Source organism: Rutidosis leptorrhynchoides, chromosome 8, assembly GCF_046630445.1.
Source record: "Rutidosis leptorrhynchoides isolate AG116_Rl617_1_P2 chromosome 8, CSIRO_AGI_Rlap_v1, whole genome shotgun sequence".
Lineage (NCBI taxonomy): Eukaryota > Viridiplantae > Streptophyta > Magnoliopsida > Asterales > Asteraceae > Rutidosis > Rutidosis leptorrhynchoides.
The window spans coordinates 128963734-128982039 of NC_092340.1; the positions used below are offsets into that span (position 1 = coordinate 128963734).

Here is an 18306-nt window from a genome sequence, read left to right on the forward strand (position 1 = left end):
CTTATTTGGAATTTGATTTTGTTAAGATAATAGTTTATCAAAAGGGGTTGTAGGAAGTTCATTAAGTTTTGTGTAGGAAGTTTGTAGACTTCAACTACCAATATAGTAACTTTCAACTACATACTAAAAAAGAAAAGATACTGGGCATCTAATGATAGAACTTTCGGAGGTTTTCTCCATTCCATGCCCTTGATATGGGCTTTCCAGCAGTTGTCTCCAACTTGTATGAGCCTTTGCCTAGTACTTGTGAAATTACATAAGGTCCTTCCCAATTTGGTCCCAATTTTCCTTCGTATTCCACCTTGCTAGTGCTATTTAGCCTTAAGACATAGTCTCCTACCTTGAAGGTCAAGGGCCTTACTCGCTTATTGTAATAGCTTTCAATCGTTCGTTTCTACGAAGCTTCGCGGATCAAGGCTGCCTCTCTTCTTTCTTTAAGCAAATTTAAGTTGGTTCAGAGATTTTCTTCGTTATTCTCATGGTTTGCTGTTCTGTCGGTTAACACTTGTATTTCAGCTGGAAGGACAGCTTCTGTTCCGTATGCAAGGCTATAGGGTATCTCTCCATTGCTTCGCTTCGGTATTGTCCTATGTGCCCATAATACAAGGGAAGTTCGTCAACCCATCCTTTTCTGCACTACCCAAGGGTTTTTCGATTCCCTTGATTATGTCTCAGTTAGTTCCTCCACCTATCCATTGCCCTGAAGGTGGTATACCGAGGTGAAGTTTTGTTGAATTCTCAGTCTTTCATAAAATTTTGGGAAAATCATTTCTGCAAACTGTTTCCCATTATCAGAGACTATTTCTTGGGGTACCCCGAACCTACAGACAATGTGTTCCCATACGAACTTTTCTACTTGTTTGCCAGTGGTTGCTGTCAACGGCTTTGCTTCGGCCCACTTGGTAAAGTAGTCAACTGCTACTAGCAGTAACCTTGGGCTTCCAAGAGTGTCACTGATAGGTTCGACTATCTCTTTCCCCTACTTCATGAATGGCCAGGCTGAGGTCACTAAAACTAGCTCTTGCTTCGGTAGCTTGGGAATGTTCGAGTGAATTTGGCAAGATTCGCAAGTTTGTAGTACCGCTGTTGCATCATGGTGCATTGTAGGCCAATAGTATCCGAGCCTCATGATCTTTGCTACTACTGACCTTGGTCCTGCATGAAGGCCACATATGCCCACATGCATTTCTTAGATTATCACAGTTACTTGCTCCGGACCCACACATAGAAGCCATGGTGTTAAGAAGGATCTTCGATACAGGGCCCCATTCATCATTTTGTAAGAAGGTGCCTTTATCCTTATCTTCCTTGCTTCATTTTTGTCCTCCGGTAATATTTCGGTTCCAAGATACACTTGTAGTGGAGTCATCCAAGTTACCTCGTCTTCTTGTATGAGATCGTTGACTTTTTCTTCTAGGATTGACTTCTTTTCTAGCACTTCCACCAATACTTCTTTCGCTAGGTGCTCAAATGTCAACGAGGCAAGTTTGCTCAGCACATCTGCCTTCTTGTTTTGGCTTCGTCGGACATGTTCAAGTTTGAAGCTTTTGAAACTTTCAATTAGTTCCTTTGCTTTTGCTAGGTAAAGTTGGATGGTGGGTTGCCGGGCTTCAAAGGTCCCATTGATTTGGTTAGCCACTAATTGCAAATCAACAAAAGCACGAAGGTGAAGAATCTTTAATTCCCTCGCCATTCTTAGTCCCGCGAGTAGCGCTTCGTATTCAGCCTCGTTATTGGTGGTCGTGAATTTGAAACGAAGTGCATAAGTAAATTATTTTCCTTCGGGACTTACCAACATTAGGCCGGCACCTGATCCATCAGAGCTTGATGCACCGTCAGTGTACAACTTCCATTCTTCATCTTCAACCTTCGGGATGACGACTTGAGTGGAGTTCTTGGTATCTTCTTCGTCAATGTTGTCTGTTTCGGTGATGAAATCTTCCAACACTTGTCCCTTAATCGCGTGTCTTACCCTGAACTCGATGTCATGTTCACCCAGCTTGATGGCCCATTTGGCCATCCTACTCGACTTTTCAGGCTTCGAGAGTACTTGTCTGATGGGTTTGTTGGTGAGTACTACTATTTGATGTTCTTGGAAGTACCTTCGGAGTTTCCTGGTCATATGGACAAGTGCCAAGGTGAGCTTTTCAAGCTCGGGATAGTTCATTTCTGCTCCCTAAAGTACCCGACTAACAAAGTATATTGGTACTTGTATCATTTCTCGTTCTGAGACTAAAACTGTGCTGATACATTCTCTTGAGGTTGCTAGATACATGAAGAGTGTTTTTCCTTCTACGGGTGAGGTTAGAGTTGGGAGATTGGTGATATATTCTTTCATTTCAACGAATGCCCTTTCTGCCTCTTCGTTCCAGACTATTTTCTTTTTGGTCAAACACCCTTTTAAGACTTTGAAGAAAGGTAGTTTCTTTTCTGCCCCTCGTGATACAAACCTACTGAGCGATGCTAACTTTCCATTTAAACTCTGCATATCCTTTATGGTGACCGGGGTTTGGAGTTGCTTGAGCTTGTCAACTTTTTCCGGATTTGCTTGGATCCCCTTTTTGGTAATGTAATACCCGAGGAATTTTCCTTCTTCTACCCCGAAAGAACATTTCTTAGGGTTTAACTTCATATTGACTGCTCGAAGCTTTTCGAAGGTTTCTTGGATATCTTCTATTAATTTCTCCTTTTTTTCTACTTTTGATCACCATGTCATCCACGTAGGCCTCTAGATTTCTCCCTAGCTGGTTGTGGGAGATTTTGTCAACGAGCCTTTGGTAGGTTGCTCCTGCATTTTTTATCCCGAAGGGCATTTTTTGATAGCAGTAGATCCCTTTACTGGTGAAGAAGGACGTTTTTTCTTCGTCTTCTTTGGCCATTTTGATCTGGTGATACCCTTTGTAGCCATCCAAGAAGCTCTTGTATTGATATCCATTGAGGGATTCGACTTTCCAATCAATTTCGGGCAAGGGGTAACAATCTTTAGGACATGCCTTGTTGATGTTGGTGAAGTCAACGCACATTCTCCATCCTCCGTTTGATTTCTTTACCATCAATGGGTTAGCAACCCACGAAGGATACTTAGCTTTGCGAATTATTCCTTCTTTTAGCAGGCCTTCTGAAATGTCCCGTTCTTATTGATTAAAAACGTTCCATATTAATTGATTTCGTTGCGAGGTTTTGACCTCTATATGAGACATTTTTCAAAGACTGCATTCATTTTAAAACAAACCATAACCTTTATTTCATCAATAAAGGTTTAAAAAGCTTTACGTAGATTATCAAATAATGATAATCTAAAATATCCTGTTTACACATGACTATTACATAATGGTTTACAATACAAATATGTTACAACGAAATAAGTTTCTTGAATGCAGTTTTTACACAATATCATACAAGCATGGACTCCAAATCTCGTCCTTATTTAAGTATGCGACATCGGAAGCTCTTAATAATCACCTGAGAATAAACATGCTTAAAACGTCAACAAAAATGTTGGTGAGTTATAGGTTTAACCTATATATATCAAATCGTAACAATAGACCACAAGATTTCATATTTCAATATACATCCCATACATAGAGATAAAAATCATTCATATGGTGAACACCTGGTAACCGACATTAACAAGATGAATATTTAAGAATATCCCCATCATTCCAGGACACCCTTCGGATATGATATAAATTTTGAAGTACTAAAGCATCCGGTACTTTGGATGGGGTTTGTTAGGCCCAATAGATCTATCTTTAGGATTCGCGTCAATTAGGGTGTATGTTCCCTAATTCTTAGATTACCAGACTTAATAAAAAGGGGCATATTCGATTTCAATAATTCAACCATAGAATGTAGTTTCACGTACTTGTGTCTATTTTGTAAATCATTTATAAAACCTGCATGTATTCTCATCCCAAAAATATTAGATTTTAAAAGTGGGACTATAACTCACTTTCACAGATTTTTTTACTTCGTCGGGAAGTAAGACTTGGCCACTGGTCGATTCACGAACCTATAACAAATATGTACATATATATCAAAGGATGTTCAAAATATATTTACAACACTTTTAATACATTTTGATGTTTTAAGTTTATTAAGTCAGCTGTCCTCGTTAGTAACCTACAACTAGTTGTCCACAGTTAGATGTACAGAAATAAATCGATATATATTATCTTGAATCAATCCACGACCCAGTGTATACATATCTCAGTATTGATCACAACTCAAACTATATATATTTTGGAATCAACCTCAACCCTGTATAGCTAACTCCAACATTCACATATAGAGTGTCTATGGTTGTTCTGAAATATATGTAGATGTGTCGACATGATAGGTCGAAACATTGTATACATGTCTATGGTATCTCAAGGTTACATAATATACAATACAAGTTGATTAAGTTATGGTTGGAATAGATTTGTTACCAATTTTCACGTAGCTAAAATGAGTAGTTTTTACCAATTTTGTTTTGCTCGCCATTTCTTCGTTTCTAATCCGTTTTGAGTGATTTAAGCGGCCACGGTTTTGTATTGAACTTGAATTTATGAAACTAAATAGAAAAGGTATAGGTTTATAGTCGGAAATACAAGTTACAAGTCGTTTTTGAAAGAGGTAGTCATTTCCGTCGAAAGAACGACATCTTGTTGACTGTTTTGAAAAACATACTTTCACTTTGAGTTTAACCATGATTTTTGGATATGGATTCATGTTCATAAGAAAAATCATTTTCCCAGAAGTATAGCTTTTAAATCAAAGTTTTTCATAGTTTTTAATTATCCAAACCAAAACAGCCCCCGATTGTAACTACGACGGCGTAAATCCGGTTTTATGGTGTTTATCATGTTTCCGGGTTTTAAATCATTAAGTTAGCATATCATATAGATATAGATCATGTGTATAGTTGATTTTAAAAGTGTAGTTAGAAGGATTAACTTTATTTGCGGACAAGTTTAGAATTAACTAAACTATGTTCTAGTGATTACTAGTTTACCACTTCGAATATGATAGCTTTTTATGTATGAATCGAATGATGTTATGAACATCATTACTACCTTAAGTTCCTTGGATAAACCTACTGGAAAAGAGAAAAATGGATCTAGCTTAAACGGATCCTTGGATGGCTCGAAGTTCTTGAAGCAGAATCATGACACGAAAACAAGTTCAAGTAAGATCATCACTTGAAATAAGATTGTTATAGTTATAGAAATTGAACCAAAGTTTGAATATGATTATTACCTTGTATTATAATGATAACCTACTGTAAGAAACAAAGATTTCTTGAGGTTGGATGATCACCTTACAAGATTGGAAGTGAGCTAGCAAACTTGAAAGTATTCTTGATTTTATGTAACTAGAACTTGTAGAATTTATGAAGAACACTTAGAACTTGAAGTTAGAACTTGAGAGAGATTAATTATATGAAGAAAATTGAAGAATGAAAGTGTTTGTAGGTGTTTTTGGTCGTTGGTGTATGGATTAGATATAAAGGATATGTAATTTTGTTTTCATGTAAATAAGTCATGAATGATTACTCATATTTTTGTAATTTTATGAGATATTTCATGCTAGTTGCCAAATTATGGTTCCCACATGTGTTAGGTTACTCACATGGGCTGATAAGAGCTGATCATTGGAATGTATATACCAATAGTACATACATCTAAAAGCTGTGTATTGTACGAGCACGAATACGGGTGCATACGAGTAGAATTGTTGATGAAACTGAACGAGGATGTAATTGTAAGCATTTTTGTTAAGTAGAAGTATTTTGATAAGTGTCTTGAAGTCTTTCAAAAGTGTATGAATACATATTAAAACACTACATGTATATACATTTTAACTGAGTCGTTAAGTCATCGTTAGTCGTTACATGTAAGTGTTGTTTTGAGACCTTTAGGTTAACGATCTTGTTAAATGTTGTTAAACCAAAGTTTATAATATCAAATGAGATTTTAAATTATTATATTATCATGATATTATGATATATTAATATATCTTAATATGATATATACATTTAAATGTCGTTACAATGATAATCGTTACATATATGTCTCGTTTCGAAATCCTTAAGTTAGTAGTCTTGTTTTTACTTATGTAGTTCATTGTTAATACACTTAATGATATATTTAATTATCATATTATCATGTTATATATAATATAACAATGTATTAATATGCTTCATATATATTTAGTAAGACGTGGTTGTAACGATAATCGTTATATGTATCGTTTCGAGTTTCATACGTCAATAGTCTCCTTTTTAAGTATATAACTTATTGTTACTATTTTTAATGAGATACTTGATAATAATTATATCATGTTAAACATATATATTTATTCATTTATGTATCATCATGTCATATACAACTTATAGCGTTCGTGAATCATTGGTCAAACTGGGTAATCAGACGTTTACAAAATTTCCGTTTCAATTAACCAAGTCTTAACAAGTTTGATTGCTTAATATGTTGGAAAAATTTAATCATGTAAATATAGTTTTCATTAAACATATAATCATAGAAAGGTTCAGAAAATTTCGGGTCACTACAGTACCTACCCGTTAAATAAATTTCGTCCCGAAATTTTAAGCGATTGGAGGTGTTGGCTCATCTTCTGGAAATAAGTGCGGGTACTTCTTCTTCATCTGATCTTCTCATTCCCAGGTGAACTCGGGTCCTCTACGAGCATTCCATCGAACCTTAACAACCGGTATCTTGTTTTGTTTAAGTCTCTTAACCTCACGATCCATTATTTCAATGGGTTCTTCAATGAATTGAAGTTTTTCATTGATTTGGATTTCGTCCAATGGAATAGTGAGATCTTCTTTAGCAAAACATTTCTTCAAATTCGAGACGTGGAAAGTGTTATGTACAGCCGCGAGTTGTTGAGGTAACTCAAGTCGGTAAGCTACTGGTCCGACACGATCAATAATCTTGAATGGTCCAATATACCTTGGATTTAATTTCCCTCATTTACCAAATCGAACAACACCTTTCCAAGGTGCAACCGTAAGCATGACCATCTCTCCAATTTCAAATTCTATATCTTTTCTTTTAATGTCGGCGTAGCTCTTTTGTCGACTTTGGGCGGTTTTCAACCATTGTTGAATTTGGATGATCTTCTCGGTAGTTTCTTGTATTATCTCCGGACCCGTAATCTGTCTATCCCTCAATTCACTCCAACAAATCGGAGACCTGCACTTTCTACCATAAAGTGCTTCAAACGGAGCCATCTCAATGCTTGAATGGTAGCTATTGTTGTTGGAAAATTCTGCTAACGGTAGATGTCGATCCCAACTGTTTCCGAAATCAATAACACATGCTCGTAGCATGTCTTCAAGCGTTTGTATCGTCCTTTCACTCTGCCCATCAGTTTGTAGATGATAGGCAGTACTCATGTCTAGACGAGTTCCTAATGCTTGCTGTAATGTCTGCCAGAATCTTGAAATAAATCTGGCATCCCTATCAGAGATAATAGAGATTGGTATTCCATGTCTGGAGACGACTTCCTTCAAATACAGTCGTGCTAACTTCTCCATCTTGTCATCTTCTCTTATTGGCAGGAAGTGTGCTGATTTGGTGAAACGATCAACTATTACCCAAATAGTATCAAAACCACTTGCAGTCCTTGGCAATTTAGTAATGAAATCCATGGTAATGTTTTCCCATTTCCATTCTGGGATTTCGGGTTGTTGAAGTAGACCTGATAGTTTCTAATGCTCCGCTTTGACCTTAGAACACGTCAAACATTCCCCTACGTATTTAGCAACATCGGCTTTCATACCTGGCCACCAAAAATGTTTCTTGAGATCCTTGTACATCTTCCCCGTTCCAGGATGTATTGAGTATATGGTTTTATGAGCTTCTCTAACTACCATTTCTCTCATATCTCCAAATTTTGGTACCCAAATCCTTTCAGCCCTATACCGGGTTCTGTCTTCCCGAATATTAAGATGCTTCTTCGATCCCTTGGGTATTTCATCCTTTAAATTTCCCTCTTTTAAAACTCCTTGTTGCGCCTCCTTTATTTGAGTAGTAAGGTTATTGTGAATCATTATATTCATAGATTTTACTCGAATGGGTTCTCTGTCCTTCCTGCTCAAGGCGTCGGCTACCACATTTGCCTTCCCCGGGTGATAACGAATCTCAAAGTCGTAATCATTCAACAATTCAATCCACCTACGCTGCCTCATATTCAGTTGTTTCTGATTAAATATGTGTTGAAGACTTTTGTGGTCGGTATATATAATACTTTTGACCCCATATAAGTAGTGCCTCCAAGTCTTTAATGCAAAAACAATCGCGCCTAATTCCAAATCATGCGTCGTATAATTTTGTTCGTGAATCTTCAATTGTCTAGGCGCATAAGCAATCACCTTCATTCGTTGCATTAATACACAATCGAGACCTTGCTTTGATGCATCACAATAAATCACAAAATCATCATTCTCTCCAGGCAATGACAATATAGGTGCCGTAGTTAGCTTTTTTTTCAATAACTGAAACACTTTCTCTTGTTCATCCTTCCATTCAAATTTCTTCCCTTTATGCGTTAATGCGGTCAAGGGTTTTGCTATTCTGGAAAAGTCTTGGATGAACCTTCTGTAGTAACCAGCTAGTCCTAAAAACTGGCGTATGTGTTTCGGAGTTTTCGGGGTTTCCCACTTTTCAACAGTTTCTATCTTTGCCGGATCCACCTTAATACCTTCTTTGTTCACTATGTGACCGAGGAATTGAACTTCTTCCAACCAAAATGCACACTTTGAAAACTTAGCGTACAATTCTTCCTTCCTCAATACTTCTAACACATTTCTCAAATGTTCACCGTGTTCTTGGTCATTCTTTGAGTAAATAAGTATTCATCAATAAAAACAATGACAAACTTGTCAAGGTATGGTCCACACACTCGGTTCATAAGGTCCATGAACACAGCTGGTGCATTAGTTAAACCAAACGGCATGACCATAAACTCGTAATGACCGTAACGTGTTCTGAAAGCAGTCTTTGGAATATCATCTTCTTTCACCTGCATTTGATGATACCCGGAACGTAAGTCAATCTTTGAATAAATAGGCGAGCCTTGTAGTTGATCAAATAAGTCATCGATTCTCGGTAGTGGGTAGCGGTTCTTGATGGTAAGTTTGTTCAACTCTCGGTAGTCGATACACAACCTGAATGTACCATCTTTCTTCTTGACAAACAAAATAGGAGCTCCCCACGGTGATGTGCTTGGTCGAATGAAACCATGCTCTAAAAGTTCTTGTAATTGGCTTTGCAGTTCTTTCATCTCGCTGGGTGCAATTCTGTAAGGAGCACGAGCTATTGGTGCAGCTCCTGGTACAAGATCTATTTAAAATTCAACGGATCGATGTGGGGGTAATCCCGGTAATTCTTTTGGAAATACATCGGGAAATTCTTTTGTGACGGGAACATCATTGATGCTCTTTTCTTCAGTTTGTACTTTCTTGACGTGTGATAGAACAGCATAGCAACCTTTTCTAATTAGTTTTTGTGCCTTCAAATTACTAGTAAGATGTGGCTTCGTGTTGCCCTTTTCTCCGTACACCATTAAGGGTTTTCCTTTTTATCGTATAATGCGAATTGCATTTTTGTAACAAACGATCTCTGCTTTCACTTCTTTCAACTAGTTCATACCGATTATCACATCAAAACTCCCTAACTCTACTGGTATCAAGTCAATCATAAATTTTTCGCTAACCAGTTTAATTTCTCGATTCCGACATATATTATCTGCTGAAATTAATTTACCATTTGCTAATTCGAGTAAAAATTTACTATCCAAAGGCGTCAATGGACAACTTAATTTAGCATAAAAATCTCTACTCATATAGCTTCTATCCGCACCCGAATCAAATAAAACGTAAGCAGATTTATTGTCAATAAGAAACGTACTCGTAACAAGCTCCGGGTCTTCCTGTGCCTCTGCCGCATTAATATTGAAAACTCTTCTGCGGCCTTGTCCATTCGTGTTCTCCTGGTTCGGGCAATTTCTAATAATGTGGCCCGGTTTTCCACATTTATAACAAACTACATTGGCATAACTTGCTCCGACACTACTTGCTCCGCCATTACTTGTTCCAACACCATTTATTCCTTTCGTTCTGTTAACCCCTGGTCCGTAGACCTCACACTTCACCGCGCTATGACCATTTCTTTTACACCTGTTGCAAAATTTGGTGCAGAATCCCGAGTGATACTTTTCACACCTTTGGCATAGCTGCTTCTGATTGTTTTTGTTGCGGTTATTATTGTTGTTAAGATGATTGTTGTAGTTGATGTTGTTGTTGTTGTTGTTGTTGTTGTTGTTGTTGTTGTTGTTGTTGTTGTTGTTGTTCTTGGGCCATTTGTTGTAGTTGCGATTAATGTTGCGATTGTTGGGATAGTTGTTGCGATTATTGTTGTAATTGCTGTTGTTGTTGTATTGGTGATTCTTATCACCATTTTCCTCCCACTTTCTTTTGACTTGTTTCACATTGGCCTCTTCAGCAGTCAGTTCGTTAATTCTTTCTTCAATCTGGTTCACTAGTTTGTGAGCCATTCTACATGCCTGTTGTATGGTGGCGAGCTAGTGTGAACTTATATCTTCTTGGATTCTTTCCGGTAATCCTTTCACAAATGCGTCGATCTTCTCTTCCTCATCTTCGAACGCTCCAGGACACAATAGGCATAATTCTGTGAATCGTCTTTCGTACGTGGTAATATCAAATCCTTGGGTTCGTAACCCTCTAAGTTCTGTCTTGAGCTTATTGACCTCGGTTCTGGGACGGTACTTCTCGTTCATCAAGTGCTTGAATGCTGACCACGGTAGTGCGTAAGCATCATCTAGTCCCATTTGCTCTAGATAGGTATTCCACCATGTTAACGCAGAACCTGTGAAGGTATGCATAGCGTACTTCACTTTGTCCTCTTCAGTACACTTACTTATGGCAAACACCGATTCGACCTTCTCGGTCCACCGTTTCAATCCGATCGATCCTTCGGTTCTATCAAATTCCAAAGGTTTGCAGGCAGTGAATTCTTCGTAGGTGCATCCTACACGATTTCCTGTACTGCTAGATCCAAGGTTATTGTTGGTATGTAGCGCAGCCTGTACTGTGGCTATGTTTGAAGCAAGAAAGGCACGAAATTCCTCTTCGCTCATATTCAAGGTGTGTCGAGTAGTCGGTGTCATTTCCTTCAAAATAGTCAAATGAAACGAGTTAATCATATAGAATATCAAGAGTAGTCAATAGTATTTCGTAGCGTAATATGAACTCATTTATAAAAGATTTTTCTTCATATTAGCGTTTTATAAGTTTAAATTCGGGTAGTACCTACCCGTTAAGTTCATACTTTGTTGCTAATATACAATTCAACTACCACAATTCTAAATGAAAAACTGATTATAATAATATTTCTCGTTTAAACTTTTACATGATATTTTACAAACTTACAATACCGCTTATTTTACATATAGCATGAAATATAGCACACAATAAATTTGATACAAGATGGTTGTGAAGATAATTCTAGCTAGTACACAAGTCGTTCAGCAAAGGCAATAAAGACACGTAATTCATACGTCCAGAAACAAGTCATGCATTCTGGTTTTACTAGGACTACTTCCCATCCTTGGTCTTGTGGAACATAACCGTTATGGCCGTTGATAAGACAGCGTGTTGTAACGTCGTCAAAGGGATGAGGGTTACGTAATATCTAACAGTCCCTTAACAATCTAAAAACCTCATTTCTTACCCCAATTACCGACTCTGTCACTTGTGGGAACGTTTTGTTTAATAGTTGTAGCCCGATGTTCTTGTTCTCACTTTGGTGAGAAGCGAACATTACTAAGCCGTAAGCATAACATGCTTCTTTATGTTGCATGTTAGCCGCTTTTTCTAAATCACGAAGTCCTATATTCGGATATATTGAGTCAAAATAATTTCTTAACCCGTTGCGTAAAATAGCATTTGGGTTCCCCGCAATATATGCGTCAAAGTAAACACATCGTAATTTATGGATTTCCCAATGTGATATCCCCCATCTTTCGAACGAAAGCCTTTTATAAACCAAGGCATTCTTGGAACGTTCTTCGAATGTCTTACAAACTAATCTCGCCTTAAATAGTTGTGCCGAGAAATTCTGACCGACTCTAGACAAGATTTCATCAATCATGTCTTCGGGTAGGTCTCTTAAAATATTGGGTTGTCTATCCATTTTGTGTTTTTATACTGTAAAATAGACAAGAGTTAGATTCATAAAAAAATACTTATTAATACAATCAATTTTTACATATATCATAAAGCATAAGCACACTATATTACATATATTACACCACACGAATACAAATATCTTATTCCGACTCGCTCGTTTCTTCTTCTTCGGTTTTGGTTCGTTTTTCCAAGTTTCTAGGGATATATGATGTTCCCCTAATACGAGCCGTCGTTTTCCACATTGGTTTAGAAAAACCTGGTGGTTTAGAGGTTCCCGGGTTATTGTCACAACTTAAGAAATACGGGGGTTGACGATACATATAAAGTTCATCGGGTTTGGAATCAAATTTCTCTATTTTTATGCACTTTCCCTTATTGTTCTCTTTTGCCTTATTAAATTGTGTTGGGGTAATTTCTATAACATCGTCGGAATCCTTGTCGGGATCCGATTCATCGGAGAATTGGTAATCCTCCCAATACTTTGCTTCCATGGCGGAAACACCATTGACCATAATTAACTTTGGTCGGTTGGTTGAGGATTTTCTTCTACTTAACCGTTTTATTATTTCCCCCACTGGTTCTATTTCTTCTTCCGGTTTCGATTCTTCTTCCGGTTCCGACTCTTCTTCCGGTTCCTCTTCGGGAACTTGTGAATCAGTCCACGAATCATTCCAATTTACATTTGACTCTTCATTATTATTAGGTGAGTCAATGGGACTTGTTCTAGAGGTAGACATCTATCACATAATATCAAACACGTTAAGAGATTAATATATCACATAATATTCGCATGTTAAAAATATATAGTTTCCAACAAAATTTATTAAGCAATCATTTTTCAAGTAAACACGGTCGAAGTCCAGACTCACTAATGCATCCTAACAAACTCGATAAGACACACTAATGCAAAATTCTGGTTCTCTAAGACCAACGCTCGGATACCAACCGAAATGTCCCGTTCTTATTGATTAAAAACGTTCAATATTAATTGATTTCGTTGCGAGGTTTTGACCTCTATATGAGACGTTTTTCAAAGACTGCATTCATTTTAAAATAAACCATAACCTTTATTTCATCAATAAAGGTTTAAAAAGCTTTACGTAGATTATCAAATAATGATAATCTAAAATATCCTGTTTACACGCGACTATTACATAATGGTGTACAATACAAATATGTTACAACGAAATAAGTTTCTTGAATGCAGTTTTTACACAATATCATACAAGCATAGACTCCAAATCTTGTCCTTATTTAAATATGCGACAGCGGAAGCTCTTAATAATCACCTGAGAATAAACATGCTTAAAACGTCAACAAAAATGTTGGTGAGTGATAGGTTTAACCTATATATATCAAATCGTATCAATAGACCACAAGATTTCATATTTCAATATACATCCCATACATAGAGATAAAAATCATTCATATGGTGAACACCTGGTAACCGACATTAACAAGATGCATATTTAAGAATATCCCCATCATTCTGGGACACCCTTCGGATATGATATAAATTTCGAAGTACTAAAGCATCTGGTACTTTGGATGGGGTTTGTTAGGCCCAATAGATCTATCTTTAGGATTCGCGTCAATTAGGGTGTCTGTTCCCTAATTCTTAGATTACCAGACTTAATAAAAAGGGGCATATTCGATTTCGATAATTCAACCATAGAATGTAGTTTCACGTACTTGTGTCTATTTTAGAAATCATTTATAAAACCTGCATGTATTCTCATCCAAAAATATTAGATTTTAAAAGTGAGACTATAACTCACTTTCACAGATTTTTTTACTTCGTCGGGAAGTAAGACTTGGCCACTGGTCGATTCACGAACCTATAACAAATATGTACATATATATCAAAGTATGTTCAAAATATATTTACAACACTTTTAATACATTTTGATGTTTTAAGTTTATTAAGTCAGCTGTCCTCGTTAGTAACCTACAACTAGTTGTCCACAGTTAGATGTACAGAAATAAATCGATATATATTATCTTGAATCAATCCACGACCCAGTGTATACATATCTCAGTATTGATCACAACTCAAACTATATATATTTTGGAATCAACCTCAACCCTGTATAGCTAACTCCAACATTCACATATAGAGTGTCTATGGTTGTTCCGAAATATATGTAGATGTGTCGACATGATAGGTAGAAAAATTATATACGTGTCTATGGTATCTCAAGATTACATAATATACAATACAAGTTGATTAAGTTATAGTTGAAATAGATTTGTTACCAATTTTCACGTAGCTAAAATGAGTAGTTTTTACCAATTTTGTTTTGCTCGCCATTTCTTCGTTTCTAATCCGTTTTGAGTGATTTAAGCGGCCACGGTTTCGTATTGAACTTGACTTTATGAAACTAAACAGAAAAGGTATAGGTTTATAGTCGGAAATACAAGTTACAAGTCATTTTTGAAAGAGGTAGTCATTTCTGTCGAAAGAACGACATCTTGATGACTGTTTTGAAAAACATACTTTCACTTTGAGTTTAACCATGATTTTTGGATATGGTTTCATGTTCATAATAAAAATAATTTTCCCAGAAGTATAGCTTTTAAATCAAATTTTTTCGTAGTTTTTAATTATCCAAACCAAAACAGCCCCCGGTTGTAACTACGATGGCGTAAATCCTGTTTTATGGTGTTTATCGTGTTTCCGGGTTTTAAATCATTAAGTTAGCATATCATATAGATATAGATTATGTTTATAGTTGATTTTAAAAGTGTAGTTAGAAGGATTAACTTTATTTGCGAACAAATTTTGAATTAACTAAACTATGTTCTAGTGATTACTAGTTTACCACTTCGAATATGATAGCTTTTTATGTATGAATCGAATGATGTTATGAACATCATTACTACCTTAAGTTCCTTGGATAAATCTACTGGAATAGAGAAAAATGGATCTAGCTTCAACGGATCCTTGGATGGCTCGAAGTTCTTGAAGCAGAATCATGACACGAAAACAAGTTCAAGTAAGATCATCACTTGAAATAAGATTGTTATAGTTATAGAAATTGAACCAAAGTTTGAATATGATTATTACCTTGTATTAGAATGATAAACTACTGTAAGAAACAAATATTTCTTGAAGTTGGATGATCACCTTACAAGATTGGAAGTGAGCTAGCAAACTTGAAAGTATTCTTGATTTTATGTAACTAGAACTTGTAGAATTTATGAAGAACACTTAGAACTTGAAGTTAGAACTTGAGAGAGATCAATTAGATGAAGAAAATTGAAGAATGAAAGTGTTTGTAGGTGTTTTTAGTCGTTGGTGTATGGATTAGATATAAAGGATATGTAATTTTGTTTTCATGTAAATAAGTCATGAATGATTACTCATATTTTTGTAATTTTATGAGATATTTCATGCTAGTTGCCAAATGATGATTCCCACATGTGTTAGGTGACTCACATGGGCTGCTAAGAGCTGATCATTGGAGTGTATTTACCAAGAGTACATACATCTAAAAGCTGTGTATTGTACGAGCACGAATACGGGTGCATACGAGTAGAATTGTTGATGAAACTGAACGAGGATGTAATTGTAAGCATTTTTGTTAAGTAGAAGTATTTTGATAAGTGTCTTAAAGTCTTTCAAAAGTGTATGAATACATATTAAAACACTACATGTATATACATTTTAACTGAGTCGTTAAGTCATCGTTAGTCGTTACATGTAAGTGTTGTTTTGAGACCTTTAGGTTAACGATCTTGTTAAATGTAGTTAACCCAAAGTTTATAATATCAAATGAGATTTTAAATTATTATATTATCATGATATTATGATATATTAATATATCTTAATATGATATATACATTTAAATGTCGTTACAACGATAATCGTTACATATATGTCTCGTTTCAAAATCCTTATGTTAGTAGTATTGTTTTTACTTATGTAGTTCATTGTTAATACACTTAATGATATATTTAATTATCATATTATCATGTTATATATAATATAACAATGTATTAATATGCTTCATATATATTTAGTAAGACGTGATTATAACGATAATCGTTATATGTATCGTTTCGAGTTTCATACGTCAATAGTCTCCTTTTTAAGTATATAACTTATTGTTACTATTTTTAATGAGATACTTGATAATAATTATATCATGTTAAACATATATATTTATTCATTTATGTATCATCATGTCATATACAACTTATAGCATTCGTGAATCATTGGTCAAACTGGGTAATCAGACGTTTACAAAATTTCCATTTCAATTAACCAAGTCTTAACAAGTTTGATTGCTTAACATGTTGGAAACATTTAATCATGTAAATATAGTTTTCATTAAACATATAATCATAGAAAGGTTCGGAAAAGTTCGGGTCACTACACCTTCCACTTCTTTACAGGCCGCTTCATCTCTTTCGGGTGCCAGATTTCTCTTCTTCTGATGTACTGGCTCGAGATGTTTGTACTCGTTGAGTCGATGTTCTGTAACAAAAGGTGACCCTTGTACATTGATGGTACGAGGTATCCCGGTCATGTCACTATTCTTCAAGGTGAACACATCCACATTTGCCTGTAATAACTTCCGAAGCTTTTGCTTGGTAGAAGTTGGTGGATTTTTTCCTATGCTGATCTCTTGTTCCGGAAACATTGGATTTACTAATAGCTTTTCCACTTGAGGGTCTTCTTCTGATGCTTCTAATGCGCTCGGTCGGTTCTTTCATCATTTCTTTTATGGCTAGGATTACCTTGTCCCTGTCATACGTTGAAGCGAGGGTTATGATGCCTTCGTGAGTATGAAACTTGACCATTTGTTGCACCGTTGAAACAATTATGCCCATTTTTCTCATAGCTACTCTCCCAAGCAAAATGTTTTGTGGAGAGTTTGCTCAGACTACCACAAAATCGATGGTTTTAGTTCTTGCTAACGGTGCTTCACCTATCGTGAAATCGAGATCAATTTCTCTGATGGGCCAGTATCTTTCTTTGGAAAACCCTATTAATGGCACTCTTGGGGCACCTAATCGTGCTCTGATGGTGGGGCTTAGTCAATCAAAGCAATGCTCGTACATGACACCACAAGCACTTCAGCTGTCAAGGTATATCCTTCGAACTTCTCTGTTGAAGATTTTCTCATTGATGGTGACCGGTAGATCCGAGGGACATATGGTATCGAGGGTAGGAAATGATACTTCGCTCCATTCTCTAACGGAGCAACCCCTTTATCTCTTCTTGTAAGGTTGGTGTGAATCTATGGCCAAGATTACATTTTCCGCTTCTTGCCTTTTGTCCTCTGTTTTTTGTTCCAGCGCCCTTTCTTTCATTGGTTCTCGGATTCCTTTGATGAGATGGGACAATTTTCTCAATTTGACCGCTTCTTAAATGGCTGTTTTGAGGTTGAAGCATTAATCTATTTCGTGCCCAAAATCATTGTGGAAGTCGCAAAACTTAGTTATGTCTCTCTGCCTCCCCCGGTTGGACATTTTTCCCGGAGCTTTGAACTTATGATGTGCTTTTTCAGTTGCCAGTATTTCCTTGGGGGTTTTTATTAATGCCACTAAGATCTCTGCTCCGGTTTCTCTCCGATAAGGGTGGAATCTTCCCTTGTCTTCTTTCCTACCATGTTTGTCATCCCTTCTTTCTGATTTTTTCCTTTCACTTGTTCATTGGTGCATCATCCAGGACGAAGTTACCTGCTGTTTCTTTTGCATCTAACCATACATATGCTTTTTCTAGCAAAGCTTCATAGGTGTGTGGGTAGGTCTCGGCTAAGATGCTCGATGAGTGGTCTGACCCTGGATCCGTATAGCAACCCGGATATTCTCTGGGATACTGGTAGGTTGGGGATCTGCTGGGTTTCATTGGTATACCTATTGAGGAAGGCTCTAGAACCTTCGTGCTCCTTTTGTTTTATTCCATGGGCAGCTACGTGATTCTTTTTGTGCCATTTCTGTTGACTAAACTTAGACCTAAATTATCGTTTCAGATATTCGAAACTGGCTACGGAGTCTTTTAGCAAGGAGTCAAGCCAAACTCTTGCATCTCCTTTCAGCATGTAAGAAAATGCATGACATGCCACGGGTATGTCCCATTT

General features: G+C 36.5%; 1 protein-coding gene across 1 annotated transcript; it reads right to left on the reverse strand.

Annotated features, from left to right (window-relative positions):
- Positions 1-1189: 1189 nt before the first annotated feature.
- On the reverse strand, positions 1190-1693 carry LOC139863810 (uncharacterized). The gene has a single exon (XM_071852412.1). The coding sequence runs from the start codon at positions 1691-1693 to the stop codon at positions 1190-1192; it is 504 nt and encodes a 167-aa protein (XP_071708513.1).
- Positions 1694-18306: the final 16613 nt, after the last annotated feature.

Excerpts from the sequence above, each read along its gene's own strand:
- LOC139863810 (XM_071852412.1), bottom strand. The coding sequence starts at position 1,693 with ATGGCGAGGGAATTAAAGATTCTTCACCTTCGTGCTTTTGTTGATTTG.